At 36.7% G+C, this 18,710-nt stretch overlaps 1 protein-coding gene across 2 annotated transcripts in view; it reads right to left on the minus strand.

Annotated features, from left to right (window-relative positions):
• Positions 1 to 18,710, minus strand: part of LOC309854549 (phospholipid-transporting ATPase ABCA3-like) — a 143,346-nt gene that overhangs the window by 65,334 nt on the left and 59,302 nt on the right. For both annotated transcript variants that reach the window (XM_082713833.1, XM_082713832.1), the window contains 6 exons: positions 17,310 to 17,491; positions 14,879 to 15,016; positions 10,267 to 10,396; positions 3,022 to 3,176; positions 2,621 to 2,776; positions 2,105 to 2,315 (listed from right to left, as the gene is read on the minus strand). In XM_082713833.1, coding sequence (XP_082569959.1) covers positions 2,105 to 2,315; positions 2,621 to 2,776; positions 3,022 to 3,176; positions 10,267 to 10,396; positions 14,879 to 15,016; positions 17,310 to 17,491 — 972 coding nt within the window. The remainder of the gene's footprint in view (positions 1 to 2,104; positions 2,316 to 2,620; positions 2,777 to 3,021; positions 3,177 to 10,266; positions 10,397 to 14,878; positions 15,017 to 17,309; positions 17,492 to 18,710) is intronic.

Raw genomic sequence — 18,710 nt, forward strand, 5'->3', positions numbered from 1 at the left:
GGTCCTGGGATCGAGCTCCGCATCGGGCTCTCTGCTCGGCAGGAAGCCTGCTTCCTTCTCTCTCTCTCTCTCTGCCTGCCCCTCTGCCTACTTGTGATCTCTGTCTGTCAAATAAATAAATAAAATCTTTAAAATAAATAAATAAATAAATAAAAATCAAAATTTTAAAAAGGTAACCTTCCAAATTAAACACACCTCCATAAAAAACAGGCTCTTGCCTGTTAAAAATATCATTTTTTAAAGAGGAATCATGTTTGTGCTTAAGAGCAAATGGATTTCAAATTACCTTCAATCCATTCCTCTTAGTGAGTCCCTGACTCTTTAACCTTTGGGTATATAGGTTTTTTACTCTGACCACAATTTAAACTTGTTAAAGTTTTATTGTTATATATCTTTTATATTTGGATTTTCTTCCTTCCATCATTCTTTAAATACTTAATGCTTACTCACCACTTTTCAGACATGTCAAAGTTTCAGACACATGTCATTCATGTTAATGAACGAAAACTATAAAATTTTACCTTACTGTACTAGGAAGTCTTCACTTTGTCATATGAAAACAGGCTATATGGGCTTCTAACACCAAGTATGCCTGATACCTTTGGGATTTTATACACATGCTCATGTTCATGTGCACACATGTGTGTATATACACACACATTCATTTTTCTGGTCTTGTTGCTCTTATTATTTTATAATTCATCACATTAAGGTGGCTTACTGTTAAATCCTAGAATGGAGCTTTGAAATCCACTATTTCTAACAACTTCTTATATATACATGTGTACATCTAATGAAAACCACTCTTGTTTTTTTTTTTTCAATGTCCTTCCATTTTCTATCCCTAACCATCACACTTAATTTCTTATTGATCCTCCCAAAAAACCTTACGATCCAGGCTGACTTACTCATTGTTCTAGGGGTAATATAGTCACTTGCTTTCATTTACTTATCCAACTTCCTTAAAAATCACGTTCTTTTCTCCATTGCCTTTAAAGAGCCTCCAACTAAAGACATTCTATGGATAATCAATATACTTGAGTAACACTTTTGTGTCTATAACTAACCTACTATGGGAATACCAATTTCTCTATCCTCGTCTGTTAGTACAAAAGCATTCAACAATATGAGTCCCTCTCCTTCTGACATTCACCAAACTGACTATTTAAACCCAACATCCTCTTGCATGGGAAGTAGTAGCAGATGAGAGTACAAAGCGTGGGTTCTGGTGCCAGAGGGACCCATAGGTCCACTTACTCCCATGGTTTGAATACATTACCTAGTAAAAGCTCCAGTGTTCTGCTTCATAAAAATGGTGATTTCATAAAGATTAGATGAGATAATGTGTGTAAATATGAATATAATAACTTACCTATAATATATGTGATTGGATGAATGAATTCAAATACTGAATTCATGATTAAAGGAACACCATGTTTAACTATTCTCATGTTTCCTCCCAATTTTGAAGCACTCACTGCTTTGAGCCATGTAATTTCAGAACAAGTTATGTAGGTTTTTATATTGTTCTTTTTCATTTTACTAGTTTCACTGACTAACCAGACTGTATTTATCAAAGTCAAGATAATTTTATTCCATTGTTCATTTTCTGTTCAGTAAATTCTTATTGATCAACTGCCACATCTCAGGAATATTATTCATGAAAATAAACTTGAAAGTATTTAACTCATTATACTGGGAGTTTGATATTGATTTGATTGGAAAGGGTAAGAAATATCTAGTCACTGATTTTTTCCTCTCCAAGCCATGAATATATGTACCAAATCCTTCAGAAGAATTACCTTACTCCTGCAACAAATTAACATTTCAGTAGAAGCTATATGAAAGAAATAAACATGACCTTTGTGGGGTCAAAAAAGAATATTTTCCAAGTTAGAATATACTTGTTAAGTAATAATGGGAAGTAATCAACTAGATAGGAACTGTCTAAATTACAAAGAGTTGATTTAAATAGTTTAGATCTAACATAATAAGACACAGGAAGCTTTTGAAGACCTGTGTAGAGCGACAAAAAATTGTAATAATCATGTTAGAATAATATAATTAAGCCATTAGTATCCAGACAATGATCAGAGAGAGAGACCGTATATTCTTTTCAGGAAAATTGAAGAGCCACAACACTGAAGGGATCCCTTGACCATGATGGCTATACGGTCACCCAGGACATCAGCTTCATCCATGTGATGGGTGGTGAGTAAGATGGTACGATCATATCTATACTGCTCAAGGACACTCCAGGTGAATCTTCTCGAAACTGGGTCCATGCCAGATGTTGGCTCATCAAGTATCACCACCTGAAGACCAAAAGAACAATTCATGATCCATGCTGTGTCCCTTATGGGATAACTTACTGTTTGTGGGGTGCCTATGTAAGTTAAGATACAAAAGCTACACTACATTATATTAAGAACTCTGCAAAATTAATAATAATCTCAAAACCCATAATCACATTACACCACCAGGTCAATAATGGGAACCCCCTCTGCTTATCATTTCAGAAGTTCCTTTTAGAAAGTTAGATTCATATCAGCTCTTAGGTTTGTGTCAGGTGAGTTTCATTTATCAGCTGGAGCAGGGACTCATGTTAACCATTCTTTACCTTGGAGCCTCCTATAAGTGCTATAATGATAGAGAGTTTGCGCTTCATTCCTCCACTCAGTGACTGTGCAAGTGCATCACGCTTTTCCAGCAGATCAAAAGAAGTCAGCACGTTATTAACTTCTGTGGCACGTATCTCTGGAGGTACTCCTTTTATCTAGAAAGAGAGGACCAGAGTTTACAAGGTGCTTCCAACTTTATGCTTAAAAAAATTCTTATATCAGAACTTCTCTTACACAGTTATCTATATATAAGACAATTCTTTATCCTTTTGTTTTTTCCTTTATGGTAAAAGAACAATGCCAAAAACGCTTCCACTAAATTAGGGTAAGGATGTTGATCCTTGGTCACACTGCCTGAAGCATATGAAGAGTGGAGGAAAAGAACATCACTCTGACTCACCACACAGTAGAAATAGAGATGTTCTGATACTGTCAATTCTGAAAACAATATGTCATCCTGGGGGCAAAAGCCCAAGTAATTCCTGATGTGAACCATGTCTTTTGAGATATCATATCCACTAATATACACCTTTCCACTTGTAGGAAGAGTTAAACCTGGAATTAAGCAGAAGACATCACAGAAGCTTAGCTTCTGTGAGAGAACCTGACAACTGTCCATTAGCACCTAAACTTCAGTCTACTCTAGGATTACTAAAAAAAAGTTATCAGAGTCTTCTACAGAAGAAACAGTCTGGTAAATACAAATTTTTTAAATAAAATTTTTTTAAATAAATTTTTTTAAAATTTATTTATTTATTTTCAGAAAAATAATATTCATTATTTTTTCACCACACCCAGTGCTCTATGCAATCCGTGCCCTCCATAATACCCACCACCCGGTACCCCAACCTCCCACCATCCCGCCACTTCAAACCCCTTAGATTGTTTTTCAGAGTACATAGTCTCTCATGATTCACCTCCCCTTCCAATTTACCCCAACTCCCTTCTTCTCTCTAACAACCCTTGTCCTCCATGATATTTGTTATGCTCCACAAATAAGTGAAACCATATGATAATTGACTCTCTCTGCTGACTTATTTCACTCAGCATAATCTCTTCCAGTCCCGTCCATGTTGCTACAAAAGTTGGGTATTCATCCTTTCTGATGGAGGCATAATTCTCCCTAGTGTATATGGACCACATCTTCCTTATCCATTCATCCGTTGAAGGGCATCTTGGTTCCTTCCATAGTTTGGCGACCGTGGCCATTGCTGCTATAAACATTGGGGTACAGATGGCCCTTCTTTTCACGACAGCTGTATCTTTGGGGTAAATACCCAGGAGTGCAATTCCAGGGTCATAGGAAAGTTCTATTTTTAATTTCTTGAGGAATCTCCACACTGTTCTCCAAAGAGGCTGCACCAACTTGTATTCCCACCAACAGTGTAAGAGGGTTCCCCTTTCTCCACATCCTCTCCAACACATGTGTTTCCTGTTTTGTTAATTTTTGGCCATTCTAACTGGTGTAAGGTGATATCTCAATGTGGTTTTAATTTGAATCTCCCTGAGGGCTAATGATGATGAACCTTTTTTCATGTGTCTGATAGCCATTTGTATGTCTTCATTGGAGAAGTGTCTGTTCATATCTTCTTCCCCTTTTTTGATATGTTTTCCTGTTTCATGTGTGTTGAGTTTGAAGAGTTCATTATAGATCCTGGATATTAACCTTTTGTCTGTATTGTCATTTGCAAATATCTTCTCCCATTCCGTGGGTTGCCTCTTTGTTTTGTTGACTGTTTCCTTTGCTGTGCAGAAGCTTTTGATTTTGATAAAGTCCCAAAAGTTTATTTTCGCTTTTGTTTCCTTTGCCTTTGGAGACATATCTTGAAAGAAGTTGCTGTGGCTGATATCGAAGAGATTACTGCCTATGTTCTCCTCTAGGATTCTGATGGATTCCTGTCTCACATTGAGGTCTTTTATCCATTTTGAGTTTATCTTTGTGTACGGTGTAAGAGAATGGTCGAGTTTCATTCTTCTACTTATAGCTGTCCAGTTTTCCCAGCACCATTTATTGAAGAGACTGTCTTTTTTCCACTGTATATTTTTTCCTGTTTTGTCGAAGATTAATTGACCAGAGTTGAGGGTCCATATATGGGCTCTCTACTCTGTTCCACTGGTCTATATGTCTGTTTTTATGCCAGTACCATGCTGTCTTGGTGATTTTTTTTAAATGAAAAATTCAGAACGTAGGCCCCCTACCCTCTAGAAGTTAAAATTTTGTTGGAAGATAAAACATAATCATGTTAATAGTCGAAAAATATTTGTATAACATTTATGCATAGATGGCAACTGGGCCACTTTTCTGGTGAAACAGTTGGATAATATACTAAATATAGTTACAAAACTCCTTCTTAAGTTCTACAACTCAATAATTCCATTCTAAGGGGCACTTAAAGTGGTTGAGCACTGGACTCTTGGTTTTGGCTCAGATCTGATCTCAGGGTCATGGGATCGAGCCCCGTGCTGAGCTTCCTGCTCAGCATGGAGTCTGCTTGTGTTTCTCTTTTCTTCCCACCACATGCTCTCTCTCTAAAATAAATAAAATAGATCTTTAAAAAAAATTCCACTTTAAAAAGTACACTCTGAGGGGCACCTGGGTGGCTCTGTCAATTAAGCAACCAGCTCTTGATTTCAGCCCAGGTCATGATCTCGGGATTGTGAGGCTAAGCCCTGTGTGGGGCTCTGCACCCAGCATGTAGTTTGTTGAGATTCTCTTTCTCCCACTACCCCTCCCCAACAACGCTCTAAAAAAAATAAATAATAATTTATTATTATAAACAGAACAGTGTGGAGATTCCTCAATAAATTAAAAATAGAACTTTCCTATGACCCTGGAATGCACTCCTGGGTATTTACCCCAAAGATACAGATGTTGTGAAAAGAAGGGCCATCTGTACCCCAATGTTTATAGCAGCAATGGCCATGGTCGCCAAACTATGGAAAGAACCAAGATGCCCTTCAACGGATGAATGGATAAGGAAGATGTGGTCCATATACACTATGGAGTATTATGCCTCCATCAGAAAGGACGAATACCCAACTTTTGTAGCAACATGGACGGGACTGGAAGAGATTATGCTGAGTGAAATAAGTCAGGAGAGAGTCAATTATCATATGGTTTCACTTATTTGTGTAGCATAACAAATATGGAGGACAAGGGGTGGAATCATGAGAGACTATGGACCCTGAAAAACAATCTAAGGGGTTTGAAGTGGCGGGGGTGTGGAAGGTTGGGGTACCGGGTGGTGGGTATTATAGAGGGCACGGATTGCATGGAGCACTGGGCGTGGTGAAAAAATAATGAATACTGTTTTTTGAAAATAAATAAATTGAAAAAAAATTTTTTTAAAAAAGGATATGAACCATATGATCCTCTCAATAGATGGAGAAAAAGCATTTGACCAAGTATAGCACCCATTCTTGATTAAAAACCTTAAATAAAGTAGAAATAGAGGGAACATACCTCAACATCATAAAGGGCATAGATGAAAGACCCACAACAAATATTATCCTCAATGGGGAAAAACAGAACTTTTTCGTCTGTGGTCAGGAACAAGAAAAGGATATCCTCCCTCACCACTGTTATTTAACAAAGAACTGGAAGTACTAGCCTCAGCAATCAGACAACAGAAATAAAAGGAATCCAAATTGGTAAAGAAGTCAAACTTTCTCTATTTGTAGATGCCATGATACTCTATGCAGAAAAACCAAAAATATTACACCAAAAAGTTGCTAGAACTGATACCGAAATTCAGGAAAGTCATACAATACAAAATCAACATACAGAAATCTGTTGCATTTCTATACCTGAATAATGAAGCAGAAGGAAGAGAAATCAAGGAATCCATCCCGTTTACAACTGCAACAGAAACAATAAGATACCTAGGAATAATCCTAACCAAACAGGGAAAAGATCTATACTCTGAAAACTAGAGAACACTTATGAAAGAAATTGAAGAGGACACAAAGAAATGGAATAGCATTCCATGCTAATGGATTGAAAGACTGCCCATTGTTGAAATATCTATACTACCCAAAGCAATCCACATATTTAATGCAGTCTCTATCAAAATACAATAAGCATTTCTCACAGAACTAAAATAAACAATCCTAAAATTTGTATGGAATCACAAAAGACAAGAATAGCCAAAGCAATCTTGTAAAAGAAAAGAAAATCTGGAGGCATCAAATTCTGGACTTCAAGCTGTATTAAAATGCTGTAGTCATCAAGACAGTAGGATACTGGCACAAAAATAGACACATAGATCAGTGGAACAGAACAGAGAACCCAGAAATGAACTCACAACTGTATGGTCAACTAATCGTTGGCAATGCAGGAAAGGATAACCAATGGAAAGAAAGACAGTCTAACAAATGGGGTTGGGAAAACTGGACAGCAACATGCAGAAGAATGAAACTGGACCATTTTCTTACTCTATACACAAAAATAAACTCAAAATGGATGAAAGACCTAAATGTGAGACAGGAAACATTAAAATCCTCTAGGAGAGCAAAGGCAGCAACCTCTATAACATCTGCCATAGCAACTTACTAGAGACATCTCCAGAGACAAGGGAAACAAAAGCAAAAATGAACTACTGGGACTTCATTAGGATAAAAAGCTTCTGCACAGTGAAGGAAATAATCAACAAAACTAAAAGGCAACCTTTGGAATAGGAAAAGATACTTGCAATGACATATTTGATAAAAGGCTACTACCCAAAATCTATATAGAATTTATCAAATTCAACAGATTCAAAAAACAAATAAGCCAGTTAGGAAATGGGGAGAAGACATGAATAGACACTTTTCCAAAGAGGATAGCCAGATGGCTAACAGACCTATGAAAAGATGTTCAACATCACCTGAGCATCCCGGGAAATGCAAATCAAAACCAAAATGAGATACCACCTCACACGTCTAAATGGCTAAAATAAACAACACAAGAAACAACTGATTTTGGTGAGGATGTGGACAAAGGGGAACCCTTTTACACTGTTGGTGGGAATGCAAACTGATGCAGCCACTCTGGAAAACAGTATGGTGGTGCCTCAAAAAAGTTAAAAATAGAACTACCTTACAACCCAGCAAGTGCTTACTAGGTATTTATCCAAAGGATACAAAAATACTTGTTTAAAGGAGTACATGTACCCTGATGTTTACAGCAGCATTATCAACAATAGCCAAACTGTGGAAAGAGCCCAAATGGCAATCAGCTGAAGAATGGGTATAGATGATGTGGCATATATGTATAACAGAATATTACTCAGTCACCAAAAAGAATGCCATTTGTAATGACCAGGATGGAGCTAGCGTGTATCTTGCTAAGTAAAATAAGTCAGAGAAAGACAAATATATGATTTCACTTATGTGGAACTTAATAAATAAAACTGATGAAAATAGGGGAAGGGAAACAAAAAACTACACAGAATGATCTGAGGGCTGCTGGAGGGGAGGTAGGCTGAGGTTGCGTTAAATGAGTGATAGGTATTAGGAGGTCATTTTCTGTGATGAGCACTGGGTCTTATATGTAGTAAGGAATCACTGAATTCTACTCTTGAATCTAGTATTACACTATAGGTTAAGTGGAATTTAAATAAAATTTGAAAAAATAAATAAATAAATAAATGAACCTTAACTCCTTTTTAAAAACCCAAACACCTGGCTCATTAGTATACAGTGATGACATGAATGAAATTATTGCCTCATCTGAAATCTATCAGTTGCTATGAATTACAAGTGGATCACTCGAGCAAAGTGAGACTCTTCTGGGATAGTAGTGAATTTCTCCAGCTTAACAGGCAATTGGATTACAGAGATGTATGCACATATCAAAATTCAGCAAAACACACACACACTCACAAAACTTAAGTGTTTCATCATAATAAGGTTTTACACAAAACAAAATTATAGTTAATGATATTATCAAATTATTTAGTAAGAAGTATACTAACATCTAAAATTAATTTTGAGATGCCTAAAATTGGGATCAATAGACATGTGACAAGTGTGGCAAAATACAAAAATAGTAGAATCTAGTTGGTAGGTAAGGGTGCAAAATCTTTCATCTTGGATGAATGTTTGAAATTTTTTTACTTAAATTCAATTAGCCAAGGGGAGCCTGGGTGGCTCAGTGGGTTAAAGCCTCTGCCTTCGGCTCAGATCATGATCTCAGGGTCCTGGGATCGAGCCCCACATCGGGCTCTCTGCTCAGCGGGGAGCCTGCTTCCCCCCCCCCTCTCTGCCTGCCTCTCTGCCTGCTTGTGATCTCTCTGTGTCAAATAAATAAATAAAATCTTTTTTTTAAAAAATTCAATTAGCCAAGGTACAGTACATCATTGGTTTTTAAGATAACGTTCAATGATTCATCAGTTCAGTATAACACCCAGGGCTCATCACATCATGTACCCTCCTTAATGCCATCACCCAGTTACCCTATCCCCTCACCTATATCCCTTTCTGAAACCCTTAGTTTCTCAGAATCAAGAGTCTCATATGGTTGGTCTCCCTCTCTGATTCCATTCCGTTTCCCCCCCATCCCTATTGTCCTCTGCACTATTCTTCATGTTCCACATATGAGTGAAACCATATGATAATTATCTTTCTCTGACTGACTTTATTTCATTCAGCATAATACCCTCTAGTTCCATCCATGTCGATGTAAATGCTAGATATTCATCCTTTCTGATGGCTGAATAATATCCCATTGTACATATATGTACCACTTCTTCTTTATCAATTCATCCATTGAAGGACATCTTGGCTCCTTCTGAAGTTGGCTATTGTGGACACTGCTGCTAGGGCTGTAGGGTGGCTCTATTTTTAACTTTTTGAGGAAGGTCCATACTGTTTTCCAGAATAGCTTCACCAGCTTGGATTCCCACCAACAGCGTAAGAGTGTTCCCCTTTCTCCATATCCTTGCAATATTTGTTGTTTCCTATTTTGTTTGCCATTTTAACTGGTAAAAGGTGGTATCTCATTGTGGTTTTTATTTGTATTTCCCTGATGACTAGTGATGTGGAGCATTTTTTCATGTGTCTATTGGCCACTTGTATGTCTTCTCTGGAGAAGTATCCGTTCATGTCTTCCTCCCATTTTTGACTGGATTATTTGTTTTTTGGGTGTTGAGTTTGAGAAGTTCTTTATGGATCTTGGATACCAGCCCTTTATTTGTAATGTCATTTGCAAATATCTTCTCTCATTCTGTAGATTGCCTTTTAGTTTTGTTGACTGAAAAATTTTTAATATATATAATAATCCATTCATCAGAATATATATCAGATATTTTACAATGAAAACTATGTAAATTAAATTAGAATAATTTTCCTACAAAGGGGACAGGGGAATAAAAGTGAAAGTAAGACAAAAGAACAGGAAAGAATAAATGAGTAAGAATTGAAAATTAAAGGGCGTTTGCATTCACCAATGGGAATAATATATTATGAAGAAAAGGCATGTGAGATGCAAAAACAAATACTGATTTTTAAACTTTGTAACAAATGTTCTGCACTTTAAGAAGAGTGTGAATTAATCAACAACTGTGTATATAACTTAAATAACAATGATGTCAATGTCAAGAGGGTACACAGAAGCTTCAGAATTTGATGTATGGTATCTGTGATCAGGGTGACCCTAAAAACTTACCTGTAAGAATCGATAAGGTGGTAGTCTTTCCTGCTCCATTAGGTCCCAGAAGAATAGTGATTTGACCCTCATATACATTGAAAGTTAAGTTTTTTACTGCTACGATGGTATCCTTCTCCACTGTGAATTCCTGTGAAAATTTTTAAAAAGTACTAGCTTTCTGTTTATTATTACTGCTTATAAAGGGCAGGTATGTCTATCAACTATCCAGAAAAGAACAAAATAAAAGAACATTAATCTCAAAAGAAGAAAAAGCCAAAGCATTAAAAAGATAAAACTGAAAAATAAACAATATTTAAAGGCAATATATGCAGAGACCTTAAAAGTAGGTCTACAAAACTCATCTCAGTCAGTCCCACTTCAGTCCAGCTACTGTCCTGAGGCTGATAACACCACAGTCTGCTTCTCTATGTCTTCCTGCTAAGTTCTAGAACTTCATGGTGGACACACATTATACTTTCCTTGAGGTACTCCAAACACTACTTATTAGCATACCTGAAAATATATTCCTCGTGCCACATTCCTTACCACAACCCACGTAGATATAAAGAGAGAAACCTGAGACTGACTTACCTTACACACTTCCTTCTGCCTCGTCGTCTACTAAAACAAATCACTGCTAATCAATCCCTTCAGTCAACAAATATTTATTGTGGGCCCATACTTTGTGGCATACATTGTGTAAGGTACTATGAATACATTAATGAAGAAGACCAAAATAGCTCCTGCTCTCGTGACAGAAAAATTCCAGTAGGAGGAACACATAGAAATCAAAAACCTGTAAATGATTACCTATCGTAGTAACATTGGTAGATGGTGCTACTTTGTATAAAATAGTCAAGTAAAGCTCCTTGAAGTCATATAGCTTTTCTGATTAGGTTCAGAGGTATAATTTAGGCATTCATCTGTTGCATATAACACCTAGTGCTCATTACAACCAGTGCCCTATCCAGTTATTCCATCCCCCACCCCATGTCCCCTCCAGCAGCCCTCAGTTTGTTTCCTAGAGTTCAGCATCTCTTCTGGTTTGCCTCTCTCTCAATTTTCATCCTATTTTATTTTTCCTTCATTTCCTCTATGTTTATCTGTTTTGTTTCCTAAATTTCACATATGAATGACATCATATGGTATTTATCTTTCTCTGACTTACTTCACTTAATGTAATACCCTCTAGTTTCATCCATGACATTGCAAATGGCAAGATTTCATTCTTTTATATGGCTGAGTAAAATTCCAGTGTGTGTGTGTGTGTGTGTGTGTGTGTGTGTACACACACACACCACATGTATTTTGCCTTTTAGTTAACTGTTTCCTTGGCTGTGCAAAAGCTTTCTACCCTGATGAAGTCCTAATAGTTCATTTTTTAAAGTCTCTATTTTAAATTTTTTTCTTTTTTTATTTATTTTTTCAGTGTTCCAAGATTCAATGTTTATGCACACACCCAGTGCTCCATGCAGTATGTGCCCTCCTTAATACCCACCACCAGGCCCTCCCAACCCTTACCCCCCTCCCCTCCAAAACCCTCAGATTGTTTCTCAGAGTCCACAGTCTCTCATGCTTCATCATCCCCTCCGATTTCCCAACCCACTTCTCCTCTCCTTCTCCCAGTGTCCTCTGTTATTCCTTATGCTCCACAAGTAAGTGAAACCATATGATAACTGACTCTGTTTAACTTATTTCACTCAGCATAATCTCCTCCAGTCCTGTCCATATTGATACAAAAGTTGGGTATTCATCCTTTCTGATGGAGGCATAAAACTCTACCATATATATGGACCATATCTTCTTTATCCATTCGTCTGCTGAAGGGCATCTTGGCTCTTTCCACAGTCTGGCAACTGTGGCCGTTGCTGCTATGAACATTGGGGTAAAGATGGCCCTTCGTTTCACTATATCTGTATCTTTGGGGTAAATTAAAAAAAATTTTTTATTATGTTCAGTTCATTTTTGCTTTGGTTTCCCTTGCCTTTGGAGATGTGTCCAGCAGGCAGGAAGGAAAAGGAAGGGGAGTGGGAGTGTATGATACTGGGCCTGGGTAGTATTCTGAGTGCTTTTATGTATTCCCCAGACTAATCACCTCTGAGAGCAGACAGAGTCTGTGGGCGGCCACCACGGCCTGGGTCCAGCAGAGACTCCAAGCCAATGCAGGCCAGTAGGAGGAGTGGAAAAGTGTTTTGCTGGTAAAAGGGGAAGGTCCGATGAAAAGTCATTGCGGTGAGGGAGAAGAGGTTGCTTCCTGTGTTCTCTTCTGGAATTTTGATGGATTCCTGTCTCATATTTAGGTCTTTCATCCTTTTTTTTTTTTTTTTTTTTTTTTGTATGGTGTAGGAAGTGCTTCAGTTTCATTCTTCGGCATGTGTCCCATTTTCCCAACACCATTTGTTGAAAAGACTGTCTTCTTTCCATTGGATATCATTTCCTGCTTTGTTGAAGATTAGTTGGCCATAGAGCTGAGGGTCCATTTCTGGGCTCTCTATTCTGTTCCATTGATCTATGTGTCTGTTTTTGTGCCATTACATACTCTCTTGATGATTACGGTTTTGCAATACAGCTTGAAGTCCAGAATTTCATACCTTCAGCTCTGCTTCTCTTTTTCAGGATTGCTTTGGCTATTCGGGGTCTTTTCCAGTTCCATACAAATTTTAGGATTGTTTGTTCTAGTGCTGTGAAAAAAATGCTGATGGTATTTTGATAGGGATTGCACTGAATTTGTAGATTGCTTTGGGTAGCACAGATATTTTAACATGTGTTCTTCCAATCTATGTGCATGGAATGCTTTTCCATTTTTTGTGTCTTCCTCAATTTCTTTCATAAGTGTTCTCCAGGGGTGCCTGGTGGCTCAGTTGTTAAGCAACTGCCTTTGGCTCAGGTCATGACCCCAAGGTCCTAGATCAGACCCCACATCAGGCACCCTGCTCAGTGCTTGTCCCTCTCCTTCTGCCTGCCACTCGCCTTGCTTATGCTCGCGCTCTCTCGCTCTCTCTGTCAAATAAGTAAATAACATCTTTAAAAAAAATAAGCGTTCTCCAGTTTTCAGAGTACAGATCTTTTACCTGTTTGGTTAGGTTTATTCCCAGGTCTCTTACTGGTTTTTGTGCAAATGAAAATGGGATCAATTCCTTGATTTCTCTTTCTTCTGCCTCATTGTTAGTGAATAGAAATATAACTAACTGTTGTGCATCAATTTATATCCTGTGGCTCTGCTGAATTCCTGTATCAGTTCTAGCAATTCTGGGGTGGAATCTTTTAGGTTTTCTACACAGAATATCATGTTGTCTACAAAGAGTCTGACTTCTTCCTTGTCAATTTGGATGCCTTTCATTTCTTTTTGTTGTCTATTGCTGAGGCTAGGACTTCCTGTACCATGTTAAACAACAGTGGTGAGAGTGGACATCCCTGTCATGTTCCTGACCTTAGAGGGAAAGCTCTCAGTTTTTCTCCATTGAGGATGATATTCACTGTGGGGTTTTCATATATGGCTTTTATGGTATTGAGGTATGTACCATCTATCCCTACACTGCAGAAAGTTTTTATCAAGAAAGGATGCTGTATTTTGTCAAATGCTTTTTCTGCATCTATTGATAGGACCATATGGTTCTTACCCTTTCTTTTATTAATGTGGTGTATCATATTGATTGATCTATGGATGTTGAATCAGGCTTGCAGCCCAGGAATAAATCCCCCTTTGTCATGGTGAATAATCCTTTAAATGTTGCCCATTGGATCCTATTAGCTAGTACCTTGCTGAGAAATTTTGCATCCAGAATATTGGTCTGTAATTCTACTTTTTGGTAGGGTCTATGTCCAGTTTTGGGATCAAGGTAATTCTGGTCTTATGAAAAGTGTTTGGAAATATTCCTTCCATTTCTATTTTTTTGAAACAGCTTCAGAAGAACATGTATTAATTCTTTAAATGTTTTGTAGAATTTCACAGGGAGGCTATCTGGCCCTGGACTTTTGTTTGGAGATTTTTGATTATTGATTCCATTTCTTTGTTGGTTATGGGTCTGTTCAGGTTGTCTATTTCCTCCTGTTCAGTCTGGTAGTTTATATGTTTCTAGGAATGCCTCCATTTCTTCCAGATTCCTCCATTTCATTTTTTGCAAGTAATTGCTCATATAATATAACAAAAAGCTGTACTAAGAGCAACGTTTATAGCAACAAAGGCCTACATAGGGGCACTTAATTGATCCAAATAAACTAATATATCCAGGAACACCTCCTCACCAAAAGTTTGGACAAAAGAGAATTCAGCCAAATAGTCTAATGCATAATTGGTAGAACAAGTAAAACCATAACTGTAAACATAAATTAATATTTACGCATCAAATCATCATGGTCCCAGCTAGACATTAGCTCTTATAGTGGGAATACTGTAAAAGACACCATTATCATAATACAAAGCTGTATTCCATTCTGAAGAAATGATAAATACATGGATTTTTACTTTATTTGCACATCTTTCATTTTTATTTTGTCAATGAATGTGCTGAATACAACTTTTATTAACATCTTATGGTGGGGAGGTGGGACCATGGCCAGTGAGAACATTTACTATACACCATCAACTAACTTTCTGTGCATTGGGGAAAAGAGACTTAGAAAACAGTACCTTGTATAGATGTTGGATCCTAATACCAGCCACCAAATCAACAGGCTCTTCTTCAAAATAATCACTTTTAATTGTGTCAATAATTCGTTTATCTTCTTTATACTTAACGCTTAAAGCTTTACCAAACCAGTAGGACTTCTAAGAAAAGACCAAAACCATAGTCATCAGGATGTCAGTGAAATGATGTCCATGAAAAATGAAACGCTCTTAACACTTTGGCTCATTTCACTTTGGTTTCAAGATGGGTTGAACCACATACATTGAAACAAAATTGAAAGCAAACTACCTAGAATGTGAACTTCTACACAGTAAGCACAAAACCTGTTATTTAAAAGCTCACTGTCCAAGAAGAAAAACAAAATAAAATCTACTTAAAAATGGTTTGGCAAAAAGCATTCTACCACTCTAAGTTGAGTGTTTTTATTTGGACATGCAGTATACAGATAGATACCTGGAGATTCCTTAAACATTTTCATGAGTCTGTGAGTTCAAAATTCTTTTTCATAAAAATACTTCTAAAAATACATGATTCATCTTTCTATTGCATTGATATCTTCATTGGTGGTATAAAAGAAATGTTGCATAAAATGCCTGGTGCTTTAATGCTAATCAAATTAGTAACATAAAAGTGTACTAAGCAATCACCATCCTCTTCACCACTAGACACAGTAATAAATCAATTTATTTCACTTAATTGTGTCTTTTATGAAAAAGTAAAAATTAGTTATTAAGTTTCATTCCTTGAATATGATACTTTAAATATTCTGTGTGATGAAATGGGAAATATGAATAAAGCATTTCTATAGCAAATGAAAATATAATGGAAGCTCTAAGAAAAATTACTTGTGTCATTTGAGTTGTGAACTAGCCACTTTTTTCATGGAAACCACTTTTTTCTGAAAGAATGACAGATACAAAAATTATGGTTCTTTAGATTTGGATATCTAGCAGACATTTTCTTGAAAATTAATGAAGACCCTAAAAAGGAAGGAAGCCATTGAAGGTGCTGAAAGGATTTAAGTTCACTGGTTAGCTTTCTATAAAAGACCAACTGTAAAGGCCCTTGTTAGCAATCCTGTCGGGACCTCTCTCACTCTTAAGAGCTTTTACTGTATCTTCACTTAGTAAACTTCTATCACTTTACCCATGAAAAAAAGAAAATTAATGGAGAAATCTTATTACTTAAAAGAAAGGAACTGACAATACTTGCTGCTAATGATGTAACTGGAACTTTCAAGTGAAAACTAGAATTTTGAAAAACTGATACCTACTCTTGTGTGACAAATTTATAATTCTTGAAAACTATCATAACATCATGTTGATATTAATAAATGATGCTTTGATAATGTATGATGAAATGTGTCATCACTTGGAAGGTTTGTATTGATGAACCAATATTTTTCAAGTAACCAAAATATGATGTTACAAATTTATGCATGGTTAAAGATCTATCAGATCACAAGATACACCAATGAATATTATTATGAAACAGAATAAGAAATGCTTGTTAATGTGTTTTCAGATTCCAAACTTCAACTACCTGGTAGAAAATTATCATTAGTCTTGACACAGCAAATACCCAAATTTGTTAAAAAGGCTACTGATATACTCCTCATCTTTCAACTACGTATCTGCGTGAGGTTTTATTTTCTCCATATATTTTAAGCAAAAAAACATAATGCAAAAAATTAAAAGCAGAAATACGCTCTCCAATGAGAATCTAGTTATTTTATTAAATATAAAAAATATTTGAAAAAAATTATAAAACAGGACACTCTTCAAATATTTTTAAATTTTGAAAAAAAGCTATTTATCCCCCAAACCCTGACCTCAACATGCAATGCATTTATTAGTAATATATTTAAATAAGTTGACAAATATTTTTTAAATTTCTTTTAATTTCTAAATATGGTTAATATTGATAGATAAAACCCATATTAATCACAGCTCTTTGGGGTGCTCAATAATTTTTAGGAGTATAAAGGATTTCTGAGACTAAGAGTTTGGGAACCATTCACTTTGAACCACAGAACAATAAAAAAGTAGACTGCAAATAGACTAAGATAGAGATGCTTCTCACTTTGCTGTGGCTTTGATTCTAAGTAATTTGGGCTAATAGTAGAAAAAAAGCAGGTGCTGATAAACCAGATATGAGACACAATTCATTTCGTCCTCACTAGGATCTAAGGGCACCACCACACATTCACTCAGACAGGTGATTTTTTTTTCCTGTAGAAAGCTATCTGATTCTATTGTACATGTCACAAAGTTGACTTGTAATGGTTTTAGTTCAGAAAGAATAAAAACTGTATTAGTATCATAAGACTGGAGAACCACAGAGAGGGTGTTTAAGGTAACAACGTTCACTGTTTAACAAACTAAATACATAAGAACTGGGGTTTCTCTCAATGATAGAATCATTAGAACTTACCTGCACAAAGAAATACCAAGGCTTAGGCACACCATACCTCCCTGGAAAGACAGCATCCATATACCAGGCCATAAGGCCAAACAAGGCAGCATCAAATAAAAGCATTCCCATAATATGGACAAAACGAAGATCATCATCTGGGCTCACTGGTGACTGGATGTTATCCCACTGGACACCATATTCTGAAACATAATAGTAGACAGTTACCTGAGGTGCCCAACTGTGACTAGAACAAACTTATCCAGCTACTTCATCATTAAACAATAAGAAAGTATTGGTATTCTCTGAAGACAGGTACTGTCTGTTTGCTATTCACTGATACTTTGAAATTCAGGCTGTCCAAGACGATAATAAAGTAAGTAATGAAACAATTTGCCTCTTTCTACAGCCAAACTCAACTAAAAGTTAGTAGTGACTGAAACAAAAATAGTCACAAAAAGTCCATAAAGTAAGCTTTAAAGCCATAAACAGACCTACTGGTTGTGATGGCGGCCCTATTACTCCATTCTCTTTCATGTGAATCTCACTGAAATAACCAGCAAGATATATACATTTGGAAATACATTCATAAATACAAAAACAAGGCTTGGCTTCTAGTTTCAAGTCTGGCCTGTAAGGAATGCAGGAATCACTGCTCCATCCTAACAAGAAGTAAAAAGGTGAACTGAAATTCTTCTTAGATCTATTAGAGACATGAGGTCACAAGGCAAACCACTGCCCCCACAACTGGAGAGACAGACAGGCAGGCACAGAGAATTTAATGAAACAAACTTCGAGCAAAAACCTCCAAGGGAATGAGAACTGGGGTAGGAAAACCTAAACTATAATTGATGAATTGCCAAACCCAGGGTAAACAAGCCTGAGGATTAAATATTCCACGGGATCAAGTCATTGAGGCTTTTGCAAGTTTTACCTTTGGGAGCCCTGCCAATTCCTTACAGTGAATATCAGAGAAAAATCCCTTCATACTCTTAGGAGGGAGAGGGAAAGAGCTATTTGGAAATGTTCCTGTGCACTTCATTCCTAATCAGGCCTTTCTTCATAAGAAACTATCTTACCAGAGCCTAACTCACCTAGGGGAAGGTAAATACCTAACTCTAGTTCCCTCGAGCCATCCTGCCCCATCTAAGCAGGGCAAAAAAACTGAGAAGCACTAATGGAGTTCATAGTCCAAGGGTACAAACTTACCAAGTGATTGAAGCCAAGTCATAGAGCTACACATCTTATCTCTACATCGCTAAAGGCCTATTTACTGTGTGGTTCCTTTTACCCAGTACTCCATGGCCACCTTTTTTTTTTTTTTTTTTTAACTGCTTATAAGGGATTCACTTTATTTTCATTATTTTTTATGTTAATATTTGATTTGATTTGATTTATTTGAGAGAGACAGAACGAAAGTGG

The sequence above is a fragment of the Mustela nivalis genome, assembly GCF_964662115.1.
Source record: "Mustela nivalis genome assembly, chromosome: 19".
NCBI lineage: Eukaryota > Metazoa > Chordata > Mammalia > Carnivora > Mustelidae > Mustela > Mustela nivalis.